This window comes from Dendrobium catenatum, unplaced genomic scaffold, assembly GCF_001605985.2.
Source record: "Dendrobium catenatum unplaced genomic scaffold, ASM160598v2 fragScaff_scaffold_1260, whole genome shotgun sequence".
NCBI lineage: Eukaryota > Viridiplantae > Streptophyta > Magnoliopsida > Asparagales > Orchidaceae > Dendrobium > Dendrobium catenatum.
In genome coordinates, this window is record NW_021319722.1 from 169,847 (window position 1) to 187,613 (window position 17,767).

The 17,767-nt window shown below is 34.5% G+C and overlaps 1 protein-coding gene across 2 annotated transcripts in view; it reads right to left on the reverse strand.

Moving 5' to 3' along the window:
• The window catches only part of LOC110115711 (terminal nucleotidyltransferase 4A), a 38,026-nt gene that overhangs the window by 13,921 nt on the left and 6,338 nt on the right, over positions 1–17,767 (reverse strand). For both annotated transcript variants that reach the window (XM_020849027.2, XM_020849028.2), the window contains exon 6: positions 16,292–16,334. In XM_020849027.2, the coding sequence (XP_020704686.1) occupies positions 16,292–16,334 (43 nt within the window). The remainder of the gene's footprint in view (positions 1–16,291; positions 16,335–17,767) is intronic.

Consider the following 17,767-nt stretch of genomic DNA (forward strand, 5'->3'; position numbering starts at 1 on the left):
TCCATTGTTTATAGTTGCGCAATATAAGGCTCGCCTCAACACAATTTCAATGAAAAATACCTTGAGGCTTACGCCTCAAGCTTTTTTTTTACAAGGCTTGCGCCTCAACTTGGTTGAGGCCTACCTTGAGGTGTGCCTCGACTCGCTAGCTTGAGGCATACGCTTCACCCTATTTATAAACATTTTTATTAAAACTTAGCTAAATAATAAACTAAAACCTGGAGCAAAACAAACCTTAATGCACCCCCGAACCTCAACAACTTCCTCTTGATTGCCTCAACCTCCAGACCGCCACTATCGTAGCCACCGCCGGAGATCACTTGAAAGCCACACGTCAACATCACCTCCTTTAAAACTTTGGGAGTATTTTTCTCATCTTTATATTAATGGCAAACATTTATAAAAGATTGAATATGACTAAAATAAATAAAGAAGCAAATTAGAAGGCAATTGACTCCACAGGATGAGACAGTGGAGAGAACAATTTGTTATGACTACGACTCAAATAAAGACCTCCTCAGTGATGGCCATATATATGATTCTAAGTTGTTGCCAACTATTTTAACTTTTTTTAGGAATTAATTGTGAATGAACAGGGAACTGAGAAAGAATAAATTAAAGTTGAACTTGATGTTATATGATACTTTTATGCAATTAAAGTTGTACTTGATGTTATATGATACTTTTATGCAATTCTTATATTTTATATTGTTTTGCTTTTGGATTTCAATTTTATTTCACACAATTTATTACTTGTCACTTTACGTCTGTACAATTTTTTTTCATATGTATGTCAATTTGTTACTACTTTAAAGTTCAAAAAGTTGATACGTCATTCTTTAACATATTAATTGGGTATTATATAAAAAATCACTTTTAATATTTATTTTCACTTTATGCAATTTGTAAATTTTTAGACTCATGCCTCAAAACGCCTTGAGGCTTACACCTAGTTTTACAAATAAAAATTGTCTCAATACCCAATTGTAAAATTTTAAACCTTGCTTTTATCAATTGTATTTCATATTTTAGCACATGAATCAAGGTTCAAAATATAAGGCAGCAACGATGTAGAGATTGAGAAAAATAATGCCATTACGAGATTTTGATCGACGAGCATCCAAGTGGAATAATGAGGATTAGGAACTACTTCACCAGCTGCAGTACTTATCTGTTGAGAAGGACGAGCAACTGTGCCATCCAAATAACCTTCAAATCCATTTGCTCGAAAAAGCTTAAGCCCATGAGACCTCAAGGTGAGGTGATTGTCAGTTGAATAGTGATTACATTTTTAATGGTTGACATAAAAAAATTTAAGTATTGGAGAAATAGGTAAGCATTCGGTTAATAGAAAAACATCTGTATTATTGCTCATATAAGTTTTCGAAGCCATGATGTAAAAAGACAGAAACAGGTCCTTGAAATATGAATGTCGTGAGACTTATTTTGGCTCTAATACCATGTGAAGATTGTTGCATATAGAAGTAGACATTATACCTTGTTGATGAATTAGTTGTTCTTGAATTCATTCTTCATACAAATATATTAAAAAATAACAAAGAACTAAAAATAGAGGAAAGAAAAAATAAAACCCAGTGTCTTTCCTTTCAACTCAAGTTTAAAATAATTCATATTATTTATATATATATAAAGAGGAAAGCTAAATCGGCATAATAGCAAAGCTTGTTATAACCAAGTGATTGTGATAAAAGAAAAGGTTAGAATTGTATGGTACTGATTGAATTAGCATAAGTAGTCGCAAACAGTGAATATAGGCGTTGTTGTTGTTGTTGTCGCCTTTATTCTCAAACACCTACTTCAATACATTCAAGGAACCTCCGATTATGGTCTTCCAATTACTCATGGTAATTCACATTTGCGAGCTTATTCTGACTCCGATTGGACGAAAGATAAGATAGATAGAAAATCTACAACTGGTTATTGTGCATATCTTGAAAACACACTAATCTCTTAGTGCATTAAGAAATGGTCTATTGTCGCTCATTCCTCAACTAAAGCTGAATATCGTAATATAGCTACAATTGCAGCTGATCTTATTTGGTTAGTCATTTCTTAAGTGAATTACAGTTTCCTATTTCTCAACCGACGTATAACATTTCCACTCTTTGATGCAACCAAAAATTACAAACAAAATAAGATGCTAAGGTTGAAAACTCAAGAGACTACAAGATTGCCAAAAAAATAAGACTTCCTTACAATATAGCTTAAACATACACAAAACAACTTCAAATACAAAAATACAACACTACTTTCAACTTGTAAACAACACAACCAACTTACTATTAATAAAATTTAGAGAAGAATGATACAATTGGAAGGGATACCGTGGAGAGAAGAAAGAGATCGGAGAACGAGACGAATTATAAGAAGAGAGGGACGTAGAAGACAATAGCTCACAAGCTATTCCAAACCCGTAGGTTTCATGCTCCAAAAGTTTTCATTTCTAAAACTCTTAATAGCAGCAAACAACCACCTATAAATAGGGAAAAAAATACAAACAGCCCCCCAAAAGCTGCCGCCTCAAGACTCCAATGGGAGCAGCCAAAGCATGAGAAATATCCAAGAGAGAGGCACAGCCAGCCAGGAACCAAAAAACCAAAAAACCATTAGCCAGCATAGGATCTGAACAGCCCAAAAAACCAACAACCAACCCCCAAAAAGGTGCCACCCCAAGCCTCCAATGGGAACAACCAAAGCATGGAAAATACCCAAGAGACAGGCACGGCCAGCCCAGGAACCAAACAACCACCTCAGGATCCGAACAGCTAGCCAAAACATGGGAAAAATGAGCCAAGCCCAATAGGAAAATTTCATACCAAGACCAAATTCCCAAAAAAAATCAAAGCCAAAGGAGCAACTTTGGGAATTAAAAATCAGCATGGTGAACACCAATAGGCAGGAACACCAATAGGCAAGTTTTGCCTACATCAATTCTCCCCATGTGGAAAATTCTCAACTCCTGATGAGATCGCCTTAAAACTTCCAAGATGCTCCAAAGGCGTCACTCATGCTTCCTGAATTAACATGTCATACTTTCTTTTGATGATCTCCTTTTCTCGTTCAAATTCGAACAGGAGTTGAAGCATCTTAGCTTCAAATCTCTCGGCACTGAAATGCAGTTGCCTTTGAATCTTGAGAAGGTCGTTTTGTAGAGGAGATTAGAAGAATATGCTCGAGGTGGAATCCATTTTATTGTTGGAAGCATGTCCTCACGAATCCAAGGCATAGATAAATGACTTTCTTGTTTGCCATCAACTTGATTGTTTTGACTTTCCATTTTTTTTTAAAAAAAGACACTATTTGATTTAAAATGTGTGGTTTTAAAAAATATTAATTTTCTTTGGGAAAGTTTAATTTCTTAAATTTTAAAATTGAATGTGTCATTATGAATCATATATCACTTCGAAAGGTGAACATATCATTCCCTAATGGGTTCAAAACACAAAACTTTCAATTCATCCTGATTATTAGGGGTGTCAATTTTTGACACGACACGAAACACGACCCGAACCCGACCCGGAAAAATCCGGGTTCGGGTCAACCCAAACCCGAAACGGGTCGGGTTCGGGTTCATGAAATCAACCCGTTTTAAAAATCGGGTCGGGTTCGGGTTGACCCGCCAACCCGAAATTGACCCGAAAGTGACACGAAAACTCATTTTTGACCCGAAAACCCGAGATTGACCCGTTTTTGACCCGATTTTGACCCGAAAACCCGAGATTGACCCGATTTTTGACCCGAAAATTAGCAATTTTGGGTCAATTCCGGGTCATTCGTGTCGGGTCGGGTTGACCCGGACCCGAATCGGGTCGGGTTCGGGTCCAGAAACCTGACCCGTTTTTAAAAACGGGTCGGGTTCGGGTTGACCCGAACAGTGCCGGGTCAGTTTCGGGTTCGACCCGAACCCGACCCGTTGACCCGAATTGACACCCCTACTGATTATCATAGTCAAACTCAGGAAAGAATCACATATGACCCCGGAGGGTCAACATTAAATTCAATCGAGTGTTTAACTATAATGATCCGGATATGAGATCATTAATTTCATAATCAAAGTAATGATAATAAAGCAATAAATCTTCCCGAGGAAAGATGATATTGCCTATTATCAATTATTTGAAAATTATGATTTTCGATAGTTTAGGTCTGGGTTTTTAAATCTCCTACAAGCGCAAGCCCTCATAATTAATTACATCGTAGGGAAACCAAAGTTTTCCTACAAATACTCTCGATTAAAATAGCGGTATAAATTTATTTAAGATTTCAAAGATTGATATCAAAGGAAGGTAAGGTTTGGAATTTGAACAGGGATTTGGATCAAATTTGAACACTTATTTTTGGAGTCAAAGGAGGAATGATAGGTGGTGTTTTGAGATTATGAATTACTTCAGAAACACCTCAATCTATCCTAAGTGTTGGGCTTGAATTTGATTAAAAGATATTTTAAGTTTAAATGGTCAATTTTATTAGAAAATTGAGATTCAATTCCCGAAGGTTGAGATCTTAAGGCCCGAGCCTGTCTCAGAACCTAAGTCTAAATTAGGCACTGGAAATTAGTAGCCTGAACCTAGTTAATGAAATGCAAATCTGCACTTACCTCGGCCTGGATTGGGGAGCCAGCTAAACCACCTAAACGCTTCAAAACCATGTGTTCGATCATTAATGAAAGAGTGGTTAAGGATGTTAATTAGATTGAGTTTAAGAAAATCGGAGCCGACATCTAGAGCAGATTCCTAATTGGCCCCTTAACATATGTTGGGTAATTGATGTCTAAGTAAATACAATTAAAGATTCAAACAGTTTTAAGTTTGTTATTAATGCAATGCATGTTAGTCAACTCGATTAAATGCATGAATCAAAATGAAGCAATTTAAAAAATTAGGCTTAAAAAAATATGTTTTTCCCTAGAGATTGCAGAACATCCCCTTGATAAATCTGCACCCTCATAGGCTAGGTGGTCTGCCAAAACCCGCAGGCGGGAAAATGGTTAACAAGGTAGATAAGGTATAATATGATGCATGAAAAACCCTCGGTGAGTCCGAGCTTACTTCTTAGGACCGTTAGAGTTTCTATCGGAGTTAAATTTTTAATTGGATCCGCTAACTACAAGCCCGGATTTCTAATCCTAAGACTCAAGTGACTTTGAGAATGGGTCTTCTCGCTTTCCACTTCTTCGTCCTTCAACAACTCCTTGGATCGCCGTGTCCGGTTATCCAAATGAAAAAAATCCCTCCTTGGATGAGGTGTTATCTTTCCTCTTTTGATATTTTCAAAATCATCCCTAAGGGATGTCCCTTCCTCTTTGGATTCCAAATTAGATGTTTAACATCCCAATTTCAAAACACTTAATACATTACAACTCAAATTATATCCAATTACATTTGGAAAATAAAAATTCTAGACTCGATCCTATAGGGTTATCCTAATAATCAGCAGATATATATAATCCGTAGTAGTTAATAGATATAAAATTTAAATTGCACAAATCATAGCCACGCTTGGCCATGCTCTTTTAATTTAAAGGAGGACTTAAGCAAATTTTTAAAGCACATGTGCAAACCATTTTTTTTATGCCCCCTTTATTTTATTGCCCTGTATGAGCAATTGAGCATAGTTACCTGCATAAGATTGAATTAGTATAAAACGTTCCTAACCTAAGGGTAAATCTAACGCACAATCCAATCACATCATAGAATGCAGAAAATAAGTAAACAGTCACATCAATATCATTAAATAGCATGAAGTGAAAACTCGAAAACCCGGCACAGCGTAAACAACGACCTAACCTAAGACTAGAGTTAGTTGTCCTAATAAATCATCTAAAGTGTGTGAGGGAGGCTGTGTGGTTTGGATATATCATATGTAGGGTAATTAGTTAAAGTTGTTTGACTCTAGTTGGTTGAAAGGCTTAAGAGAAAATTTAATTAAAATTTAAATATTAATGATTTGATATTGGTTTAAAGATTGATTTTAATTGTTTGTTAGATACCACATTTGTTTCTCACCGATGCCATGAAGTTTATTTCACCTTGTGGATAATTTAATAGCCTCGTAGGCCTGGGTTACCCAGTGGTACCCGATATAGTTAAGTGACTTAAGTTGATTAAAGTTTAAAAGTTAATGAATTTTAATTAAAGTTAATTGATTGCTGGTTCTAGGGTTAATAAGAAATTTTAAAATGATTTTTGAATTTTAAGAATTTTTTGGATTATTTTAATCATTTAATTAAGGGGTTAAAAATTAACTTTTTAGTTAAGAGCGGTTTCTGGTAATTTAATATTTTTACCAAATATTAGACCTTAAGATGAGTTGCTAGACACTATGTTTGCTGAATTTGAATTTTTCTACATTTAGTTATGAATGTTTAAAGTTTTGACTTGATTTTGACTTAAGTTTGATCAAAAGTTGACTTTTTCAAATTTGAATGATTTCTGAAAGTTTAATATTTTTAATAAATATTAAATTTTTTATATGAGTTGAATATCTTAGAGGTTGTTTAATTTAAATTTTTTTTAATTAGTTATGATTTTTCAAAGTTCGACAATTTACTGAATTTCTAAAGAGACTTTTTAATATTTTGAGTCCAACTGAACTCCAAATTTCTTGAAATCAACTCCAAATGTCACGACTAACCTAAGGAGAGATTTCCAAGAGAGTTTTCTAGAATTTTTAAATATTTTTAATTAATTAAAATAATTAAATATTGAATTTCACTTAAAATTAAATTAAGGTTTGCTGTCAAATCAAAGGGCTTTTAATTTTCTTGAATTGAGGTTTGAATTCTGGAAAGTTTGAGGTATTATTTATATTTTTTGAATTTAAATTTGATTTATTAGAATTTCTAGAAGTTTTAAGGGCTTAATTAAAGATTTAATTTTAAGAAAATTAATTAAAGAGCTTAATGACTTCAAAATGTTCTAAAAAGTTTTCCTTAGAGCGAGAATGTCACTAAGTTTAAATGGTTCAAATTTCATCTCAAAAAGAGGTGTATCCTAATTTCTATAATTAATTTAAATTTTTTAGACAAAGGTCCTTAATTATTGTCCTTAATGATGTCACTAAATTAATTAGGCTTAAATCAAAGTTTATAACCATTGATTAACATATACATGCATAAACACAATCACAATCAATTCCTAGATCTATGACAGCCTAAGCTAAGTGGTGTATGCTTCCTAAGCATATAAGATACAAAGTTAATCATGGATAATTAACGAATTGATTAGTGAATAATTAGGATAATTATTCACTAACCAACCCCATCAAATATATTCATTCAAGCTCAACTCATGCTTAAAATTTGAAGACCCCACCCAAGACTCTTAAAATTTAATCATATATAATTTTAAAATTAATTTTATATATGAAAGTAAATTAATTTTAGAAATTTTAGAAAAATTTAAAATAGCTTAAAATAATTTTAAACAAATTTTAAAAATAGTTTTAAAATAGTTTTAAAATAAATTTGATAATATTTTAATAATTTAGAATGATTTAAAATAGAGGTTCTTTGGATTTTTGAAAATTATTTGAATTAAAATTACTTAAATATTAATCAAATATTCAAGTGTTAAGTACAACATATTTAAAATATATCAATCAAATTTTAAAAATAATTTAGGTATTTTTAATTATATATTAATTTAAAATACTAAATATTTAATATTTGAAATGATTTAAAATATATAAAATACATTAAACTAATATTAATTTCAAATTAAAGTATTTAATTTTCTGAAAAATTTGATATATTACAATAAATTTTTGGATTAGTATTTATATTTTAATAATTTTTTGAAATTTTCTAGTTTTAAAATGATTTAAATCATTTAAAAGTGTTTGGCGGCGCCGGCGTCGGCGCGGGATACGTGGCTTCGTCGGATTAGGGGATACAGATCGTGGAAAATCATTGCGCCGCCAGCAATGATTAGGCAATCACTAAGCCACGGGCGCGGCTCTTATCCATGTCAGCGGACGATCGGCGCCGTTGGATGCCCCACGGTATGGAACGAGCGGTCTAGATGCAGCCGAATGGGAGATTAGACAGCCAGAGCGTATTCGTGGTCGAATAGAATCACGAATTGCATGATCTGGATTGTTGATCGGAGGATCAACGGACCAGAAAATGTACATTCGCAACGAACTGTGAATGACGCCCTAGAATTGATTTTCTCCTCGTTCTCCCAATCCAAACAATCAAAGTTCATGAAATTTTAAACATAAATAATTGGAATGAACATAATTAATGTGGATTTTTTAAAAGGCTTAAAACACGCTTAATCAAATGTTATTTAATCATAAGTGTCCTAAATTAGGATTTAATTTTTCACCTTGATTTCTGGACGGATTAAATCGTTTAAGGAATTGTTGCATTTGTAGATTGTCCACGCTTAATCCATCTTCAAAAACCTTGGCCTGAAAAGCTCCCCATCGCATGCTACAGGCCTTGGACGGAAGATGGCTGAAGCTCGTCGGAATCTGGTCGCCGACGAGCCTTAACCGGTCGAGTAAAGCTTGAAATGTTTGAAGGGATGTTTTAAGAGCTCAAATGAACTCTCAGTTAATCTGGAGGAGGCTTGAGAGGTGCGATAAGGTTAGGGTTAGAATGATCTTGATTTTTAGCCTTTTGCCTATTCAATCCCCTCCAGATTGAATGGAGGGCTGGGATTAATTGAGGGGGTTACGGGGATGTTGCCAAGTGTCCATGGGTAGTTGGGAGCAGAGGATCAAAGGACAAGCCACATGAAAAGTGAGCTTTGTCCTTATGTGAGAATGTGGGATTGATGTGAGCCATTGGATCTCCATCCAAGGGTTAAGAAAACTATTAAGAATATTCCATAAGCTGTTTAGACATCTGGACTGGTTTTAAATGGAGTGGGTTAGCTTAAGCTAAATGATTTGGCCATCCTTGACTCATTTGACTATTTGAGAGTTTGGTTTGACTATTTGACCAGTCAAACAAAGTGCTAAGGTGGCAAGGAGGAATGCTTCTCTGCTGACTAAGCATATCCCTATGCTTACAAGCAATGTGTTTGGAATTTAAAGGGTGTTTGACTAGGTTTGACCACTTCTAGTGCTCATGTTGACTGTTTGACTAGTCAACATGACACATAATATGGTGAGGTTGCATGGAGAAATGCCTTGAGCTGGTTAGATGGATTGAAGAAAGTTTGAGGCTTAAGGATTGAAGCTTGAGCATATGGAAGAGAGTGAGTTGGTTTGACCAAGTAGGATGGGTTTGAGTCCACTGCACTCCTAATAATGATTAGACTGCATTGGAAGATGCTTTGAGATTTAATTTGAAAAGGTTAAGTTGAAGTTTGGAGAAAACTTCAAAATTGCCCTTAAGAGACATTTTGGTCATTTTGACCCCTGGTCAACTAAGAGTCAAAATGGGTCCACCAAAATGCAGTTTGATGCTCAAGAGGTCAGGATTAAAGTTTTGCGTGTGATTAGAGGCTTTGGAGAAAGCTCTAAGGTCAAGATCCATTGGGTCTGGATTGGTCCTAGTAACCTCATATAAAAATGAGGTCAACCCACACATGATAACCTAGACGCTCTGATACCAAAATGATGCAACCAAAAATTACCCCAACAAAATAAGATGTTAAGCTTGCAAACTCAAGACACTATAAGATTGTCAAAAAAACAAGACTTCCTTACAATATAGCTTAAACATACACAAAACAACTTCAAATATAAAAATACAACACTATTTTCAATTTGATTGTTTTGCCTTTCCATTTCTTTTAAAAGACACACATGATAACGAATAACCTAAACGCTCTAATACCAAAATGATGCAACCAAAAATTACAAACAAAATAGGATGCTAAGGTTGAAAACTCAAGACACTACAAGATTGCCAAAAAAACAAGACTTCCTTACAATATAGCTTAAGCATACACAAAACAATTTCAAATACAAAAATACAACACTACTTTCAACTTGTAAACAACATAACCAACTTACTACTAATAAAGTTTAGAGAAGAAGGATACAATTAGAAGGGCTACCGTAGGAAGAAAGATATTGGAGAACGAGACGGATTATAAGAAGAGAGGAAGGTAGAAGATAATAGCTCGCAAGCTATTCCAAACCTGCAGGTTTCATGCTCCAAAAATTTTCATTTCTTAAACTATCTTAATAACAGCAAACAACCCCCTATAAATAGGGGAAAAAATACAAACAACCCTCCAGAAGGTGGCGCCCCAAAACTCCAATGGAAGCAACCAAAGCATGGGAAATAATACCCAAGAGAGAGGGCACAACCAGCCCAGGAACCAAACAGCCAAAAAACCATTGGCCAACACAGGATCCGAACAGCCCAAAAAACCAACAGCCAACCCCCAAAAAGGTGCTGCCCCAAGGATCCAATGGGAGCAACCAAAGCATGGAAAATACTCAAGAGAGAGGCACAGCCAACCCAAGAATCAAACAGCCAGCTCAGGATCCGAACAGCTAGCCAAAACATGGGAAAAATGGGCCAAGCCCAATTGGAAAATTTCAACCCAGCAAAAAATGCCAAAAAAAACCAAAAAAAAAACTAGCAAACAAAGGAGCAACTTTTGGGAATTAAAAATCAGCATGGGGAACACCAATAGGCAAGTTTTGCCTACATCACTCTTGCTCTAGCTAACAATCCGATCTTCCATGCAAGGACGAAGCACATTGAGGTGGATTATCATTTTATTAGAAATTGTATCAGCTCCCAAGAAATTATTGTTCATCATATTGCTTCACAAGCTTACGGTATCTCCAACACCACCAGCTTGAAGAGCCCTATTAATAGAATAAAGGCAACAACAACAGTAGCTCCCATATTCATCGTTTGTCACTACTTTAGGCAATCAAAAATCTGGGAGAGGGCCCCAATTTTTTTATCACAAAAATAACAAGAGAAGGGACACACTTAGCAAAATAAGAAGAAAAACAAACTCTTACATTTCATATAAAAGACACTTACAAACTTTTGACTCAAGCGACTCAAACAAGACATCTTGCAACTCTTACAAACGACACAAATAAAAACACCTAAAGAAGCTTTCCAAGAGAAGAAGGATACAGATGGAATGGCACTTGCGGAGAGACGAAGAGGTTAGAAGCCAAGACGAAGGAGGAGGAGAAGCTCGCAAGCTTTCCTAGAGAAGAAGGAGAATGAAAGAAGCTCACAAGCTTTTCCACGAAGAAACCCGCAGGTTTTGGCTTCCAAAAATCAATCACATAACATTCTAAAACAGCCACAAAACACCTACTATTTATAGACATGAGAGGGGAATACAAACAGGCCCAAAAACCTTTCACGTTATATATTAAATGAGGGAGATGAAAAGCCAACAGTCAACTCCAGGAAACAAAGCATCAAAGCCACGGAAAAGCCCCCATACAGCCACGGGAAACAGCCCAGTCAAGGACCCAAAGAGACAGCCGCAGAAACCCAAGAGGCCCGCACGGAACCGAGGCACCAAAGCACGGGAAAGGCCACCCAGCAGCCAATCGAGGAAGCCAAGGAGCCAAGCACGGAAAATAGCCAACATAGGAAATCCAAAAGCCATTTTGGAATCCCAAGGGACAAACTCAGAATTTTAAGAGATAAAACTATAAATAAAAAACTACATAAATAAGATATTAAATGAACTAAAACCTAGCTGATAATGAGCTAACTTTTAGTTCAATAAATGAACTAAAAACAAGCTCATAATGTGCTAAATTTCAGCTCAAAATTTATTGAGCTAGCAAGCTCAAGGGAAGTCAAAACCAATTTTTTTTGGTTTGATTTGACACCCCCCCCTGCCTACATCACTACTTAAGCTAATTCAATCAACACCATATAATTCTAACTACTTCTTTAATCACAGCCACTTGATTATAACAAATTCTATTATTATGCTAATTTAACTTTCCTCTCTTTATATATATAAATATCATGCACTGTTTCAAGATTGAGTTACAAAGAAAGACTGGGTTATTCCTTCTTCCCCCTATTTTTGGTTCTCTATTCTTTCTTGATACGCAGGTATGAAGGTTGAATTCAAGAACAACTAGTTCATCAGCAAAGTATGATATCTAATTCTGTCTACAACAAACTTCACACATCATGGATAAGAAGGATTTTACCATCCTGTCTTCTCACTATTTTGTTGAATCAATTTCATGCAATGTTCATGAACTGCCAATTCAATTCAAGTCACATGGCAAGACATGTTGGTCCAAAAGATATGCTAGTGAGGTAGGTCTCAAGCAATATAGAAAGTAAATAAGTATTTTTAATTTATACATTGAGGTAAAATGATTAATAAATGGCGCATTATGCTAACCAATAGAAATTGACTTGGCTTAAAATGTCGATGCTTGCAGACCTATTTCTATCTTTCCAGGATGGACGCAATGTAACATCAAATATATAAGCCCTCTGATCAAAAGAAAATTTCCTCCCTTATCTCAAAAAAGAGAGTCATCAAAATAAATCTTCCTCATCCAAAGGCCAGGCAGACACATCCCACATGAGGCGCTGATCCACAAGGACGATCCATAGTCATATTAAGTTGTAAGACATACTTGAATGAAAAATAAATAGCAAAAGGGACCATTATTGATGTGGATCCTCATCCAATGGCTTCATTTCCTTCATGCCGCTCTCTGTCCACTAGATCTCTTTCATGTGGATATATGTTTTAGCATAATTTCCTGTTAACAAATTCTACTCCATTCAATTATTTCCCTTCTGTAACTTCTACGGCTTTGTATTTAATGCTGGATTGAATCTGCATGCTCGACCCGGCTCCTCCATAGGAGCAAGCTCTAGAGGAGGCATTCTCTCTTTTCCTTTTGAGTCTCCACCTCCTGATCATCCCTTTGTCTTATTGGATTAGAGTTTTTCCTGCTTCCTAGATTGTTGAAGACTTCCCTCGCCTCTGACGACACCGTTTTGGATTGGACCTCGAGCAACTTCTTCAACATCTCCCCTATGCTGAAACAATTTCCGTCCATCTTCTCATTGATGGCTGAAATTTGACTTTTGACATCTGAAAGTTGAGTGTGGAGATCTGAAATTTTAGTTTTCAATTGTATGATCTCCCCTTCCAACAGTCTACCTTTCTTCATGTCATGGGAACTTCGATTTAGGCTCCAATAGCAAGAGCTGCAAGTTTGACGCAAATTCCGACCTCCAATCAGAGAAGACAACCCGATCAGATACGAAAAACAACAAAATTCAGTGATGAAGACTTCTATTTCAACCCAGGAAATTGCTCTGATACCAATTTGATATGAAATACTTGAAGATCTCAAGTAAACCCTAACAAGATTGAGGAAAACAACATAAAAACTCCACAAATCTAATGGAAAACAAACAAAAACGGTAGTTTTTATTGTAAAAATCAAACCAACGGAAAAGAAAATGCAAGATACAATTGATCCTCAATTTGAGAGGAGGATCCTTCTCTCCCAATCTCTAGACATCGCTAGATCCCAAAAAGCCTAAGCGATCTCAAATTCAACAAAATTCAAGATGCCCTAACCCTCGAAAAACAAACTATTTAATGCATATAATCAAAAAGGAAATCTCTAAATAGTCCCTTTGGACCATTGGACCCGGAGATTCGAGCGACGTACAGGAGAGGCGGAATTCTTTTGCCTCTATTCCGCCAAAGCCAACCCCGTGTGGACCGGCTGGACCAGTCCATTAGGCCAGTCTAACAGTGAACAACCATTTTTAAACCCTAGCTAGTGAGTTTCAGGTAATGACTTCAATAACTCTGGCTTTTTATTTGGTACTTGATTAAGTCTTCATACAACCATTGGATCCTCCTACACTTTTGTATTCACCTCACACCATGACTTCTGTTAGTCGGACGCATCATGCAACTTCTATTTGGCACCCCCTCCAATGGCTGTAACTGAATCTTCAAAATTTAATTTTTATTGCACTTCTACTCGAGTATTATGGGCTTCAAAAATTCATCCACTAGCCTCCCTGCTAAGAGAGTTTTGGGATGTTGTCGGTTAATTTTTAGAAGGCGTATTAGATTGAAGATAAAAGACTATCCAAAAACTAGGCCCTCATTTTGCGAGGACTTTATGGTATAGTTCCAAGTATCCCATACTTCTCCCGATAATAAGAGAGAAATTTCAATTAAGTCTAGTCATTAGCTAAGCGCTAGGTAACGTGCGTATAATAGGCACAAATTAATTTAGGATTTGCAATTGAAATTTATCACCCTATATTTAAAATGGATGATGGGGGATCACATGATTATGTTGTCCCCGAGTTATTGTGGTCAATAGTCTACTTAGTTAGAGGAGGAAGTTGACACAACCAGACTGAAGGATTCTTATTGATAGTTACAAGTTGCTTCGTCAAACAGTACCTTACAAATCTGAGGTGGATGTTTGTCTAAGGGAATAAATTCAAATTAACCTTAATTAATAAAAGGTTTTGTGCCCTATCAAATGCATTATATGATTTATTTATAATTGCAATGTAATAATGCTATTTTGCAGCAAAACCACCCCTTCAAAAGACCCTGAACATAACCATTTAAATGTGGTTCCATTTCGCGGTAGAACCACCAGTTAGAGGATACATAATATATCCTAAGGAGAGATCATTTGAGAATGAATCATAGCGATACGCTCGATCAACCATTGTCTCTTTGTGAGTAAAGATTATTCTCAAATTTATTGCTCTTGATAAACGATTACGAAAGGAGGATGGATTTTGATTTAATTATCTTGGATGATAGTTTTTTTTTTTTAATTTTGATAAATATTAGATTTTTATTTCTTTTAATTTAAGCATCAAATGATTAACTTTAGAATTTGGGAGCATTTTGAAAGATATTAACCCCTTCAATTGATATTTTTTGTCAACATGGCATCGTCAGGATTTTAAATAATTTTATTTTGTTATTTAAACCTTATTAATTTTGTCTACTTGTCAACATAGGATTAGGTTCGAACATCAACTTTGTGAATTTTCATACGAGCATTGAACTCAAGTATTTGGATTGTATAATGAATTTCTTTTGTAAAATACATTGAAGACCTAATGCAAATGTAAAACCAGATATCTTTGCAAATTTCACAGTTATATATTTATTTATTGAATTCAAATTTTATAAACTACAGTCCTTTCTTTTTAAGGAGGATGAAACTCGAAATAAAAGTTCACTTTTATTTTGGCACATTAAGTGTTTATGACCTGTAAATTTTATATGTTTCTGCATGACTTTCTACATCTCATACTTACAAACCCTAAAGCCTAAGTTATCCTACATTAATTATACTCGCAGGAATTTTATTTTTTTTAAGTAGAACCAAACACAAGGTAACACCTTGAATGGCTGGCCTTTCTAAACCTAAATTCCATAATAGTTTCCTTATTATAATAATTAATTCTGTCATTAGGAACATTTATTAAGTTAAACTAAACACATTGTAAAAACTTGAATGGTTGGCCTTTTTAAACCCAACCCATTATAGATTTCTTATTATAATAAGCCTCAATCAATCTATTTTAAAAATCTACCAAAGTTATGATGTTAATTGTCACTAAAACCATACATCATTTCAATGTACCCTATAAGCACTCTTTAAAATTTTACTTTCTCAATCCTTACAAACTAAAAATAGTTTCACATCGCACAAGCGTCCAAAAAATATTCCTTCCTACGATCACATGGATGGATCATAAATTGATTGCTTCTGCATACATTACCAGCATTAACACAATATATAGCATGAATAAAATGAATTAAACATGAATAAATTACATCAAGCAAGTTGAAGATAACTCAGAAAAGGACCAAATGGTCTATTGACTCTTTATGAATGACCAAAATGATCCCCAACTATATTATAAGGATCATTTTGGCCTTTCAAGTTTTTAAAAAGGAATCAAAATAGTCTCATAGTCGGATTATTTTGGTTCCACTTTAAGGAATTGAGAGACCAAAATGACTATTTAATTTAGTTGGGGACTATTTTGATCTTTTTCTAATAAATAATTCAATAAAAACTAAACAAGAAAATGTATTGCATAGATTAAATGAATATAATCAAAATTACATTAAACAACTTGAAGATACACAATCGAATAAAATAAGTTAAATAACAAAAACGAAGACAGAAAGCACAGCATGTCTGTCCAAGAGATCTTAATCCTATATATGCTTATGCAAAACTCGATTAGGTATAATCAAATAACGTATCTCAAGGAAAAAAATAACGAAAAGCACATGCCTATTAAAGATAAGTTTAAAAGAGATACCTTGATAAAATTGGCAGCTTTTGGACCACCATCCACATCAAAACTGTCAAGAAAATCAATAACTATAAATACAAACATAAGGATAACCCATCAACGTATCAAAATTTCACTGACTTGCAAAACTTTAGACATTAACAGATTTTAATTATAGAAAAACATGTAAAATTCTTTATTGAAGAAATTAGCAAACAATATGAACAGTTCACTTGAATCTAAAATTACAAGTTTCCCTTAAATCTTAATATGAGGACACTATCTTACCTCTTATCGAGAGAGACAATCAAGTTCGAATTAACAGGATGATATTTAAATCAATAACTTCCAGCTTCATAAAAGATTAATAAATTCCTTATACCTGACCATTATGAAAGTAAATGTGCATTTCACTTCTACAATTACCATAAGAATATTCTACATGCAGGCTAATGCTGTAAAAAGCAAGGAGATATGGTTTTTTTATGCCTGCGGCACAAGGTGCCCCTAGGGGTTCGGCTGGATGAAATTAAAGACAAGAAAAGAAAATAACCATATCACTTGTAAACTTACAAGTGTGATGAATATTTTTTAAGATTATAGTGGCAATAATCACAATAAATGTGGGAGAACTGTGATTTTTCAGATTCCATTGTATTCCAAGTTAAAACTTCTCAGTAAATTGATTTACATTGCATAGTGGCTGCAGAGTACAGACCTTTAATGGGTGATCTTTAGCAAGAAGTGAGAGTTTTGAAGTTTACACAAGCGACTACAGAGGGCGCTAAGGGAAAAGAGGTCATATTCACTCGTGATAATCTTATAGATGTTAAAATTGGTTTTGTGATTTTGAATCTACAATGCAATTTGGTTTTTGATTATATTATTCATTCAAAGTAAAGCTCGTATCATGTGTGATTGGAAGTGAGATACTTGATTATATTGATATATACTGAATTTTGTTTGTTATTAAGTTATTTTTTCTATTTATCTATTACATATTTAGATTCAAATTATTAATTATAACTTACGCAAAATTTTGTTACATGATATAATTTATAATTGATGAGGGTTAGATTATAGATACTGCACTTAATTCCTAGAAATTATAAAATGTTTTCATCCCTTGTCTTCACCATTTCAGAGAGCGAAAAACAATGAAATTATAATTGTGTAATCTAACTTATATTTTCCATTCAATTATGAATCGGTAGTACACCATGAAGTTTACTATCACGGGAATACACAAATGAGGTCATGTACAAGATTTTGTCTCTTGATGCATGCCACATGATTTTTTACAATCCATACCATGGGGAGCATGATGCCATCTACTACTAATGGCGATAGTAGTTCAAATTGGTAGAATATGATATAAGGTATACAATTTTCAGAACTACTATTATCCTAATTTTACCTCCCCCAATCAAGCAAATAAGATCATTACTACCAAACTTGATTTTATAATATTGCTCATGCGTGAGATGATGGTAAATGCATATA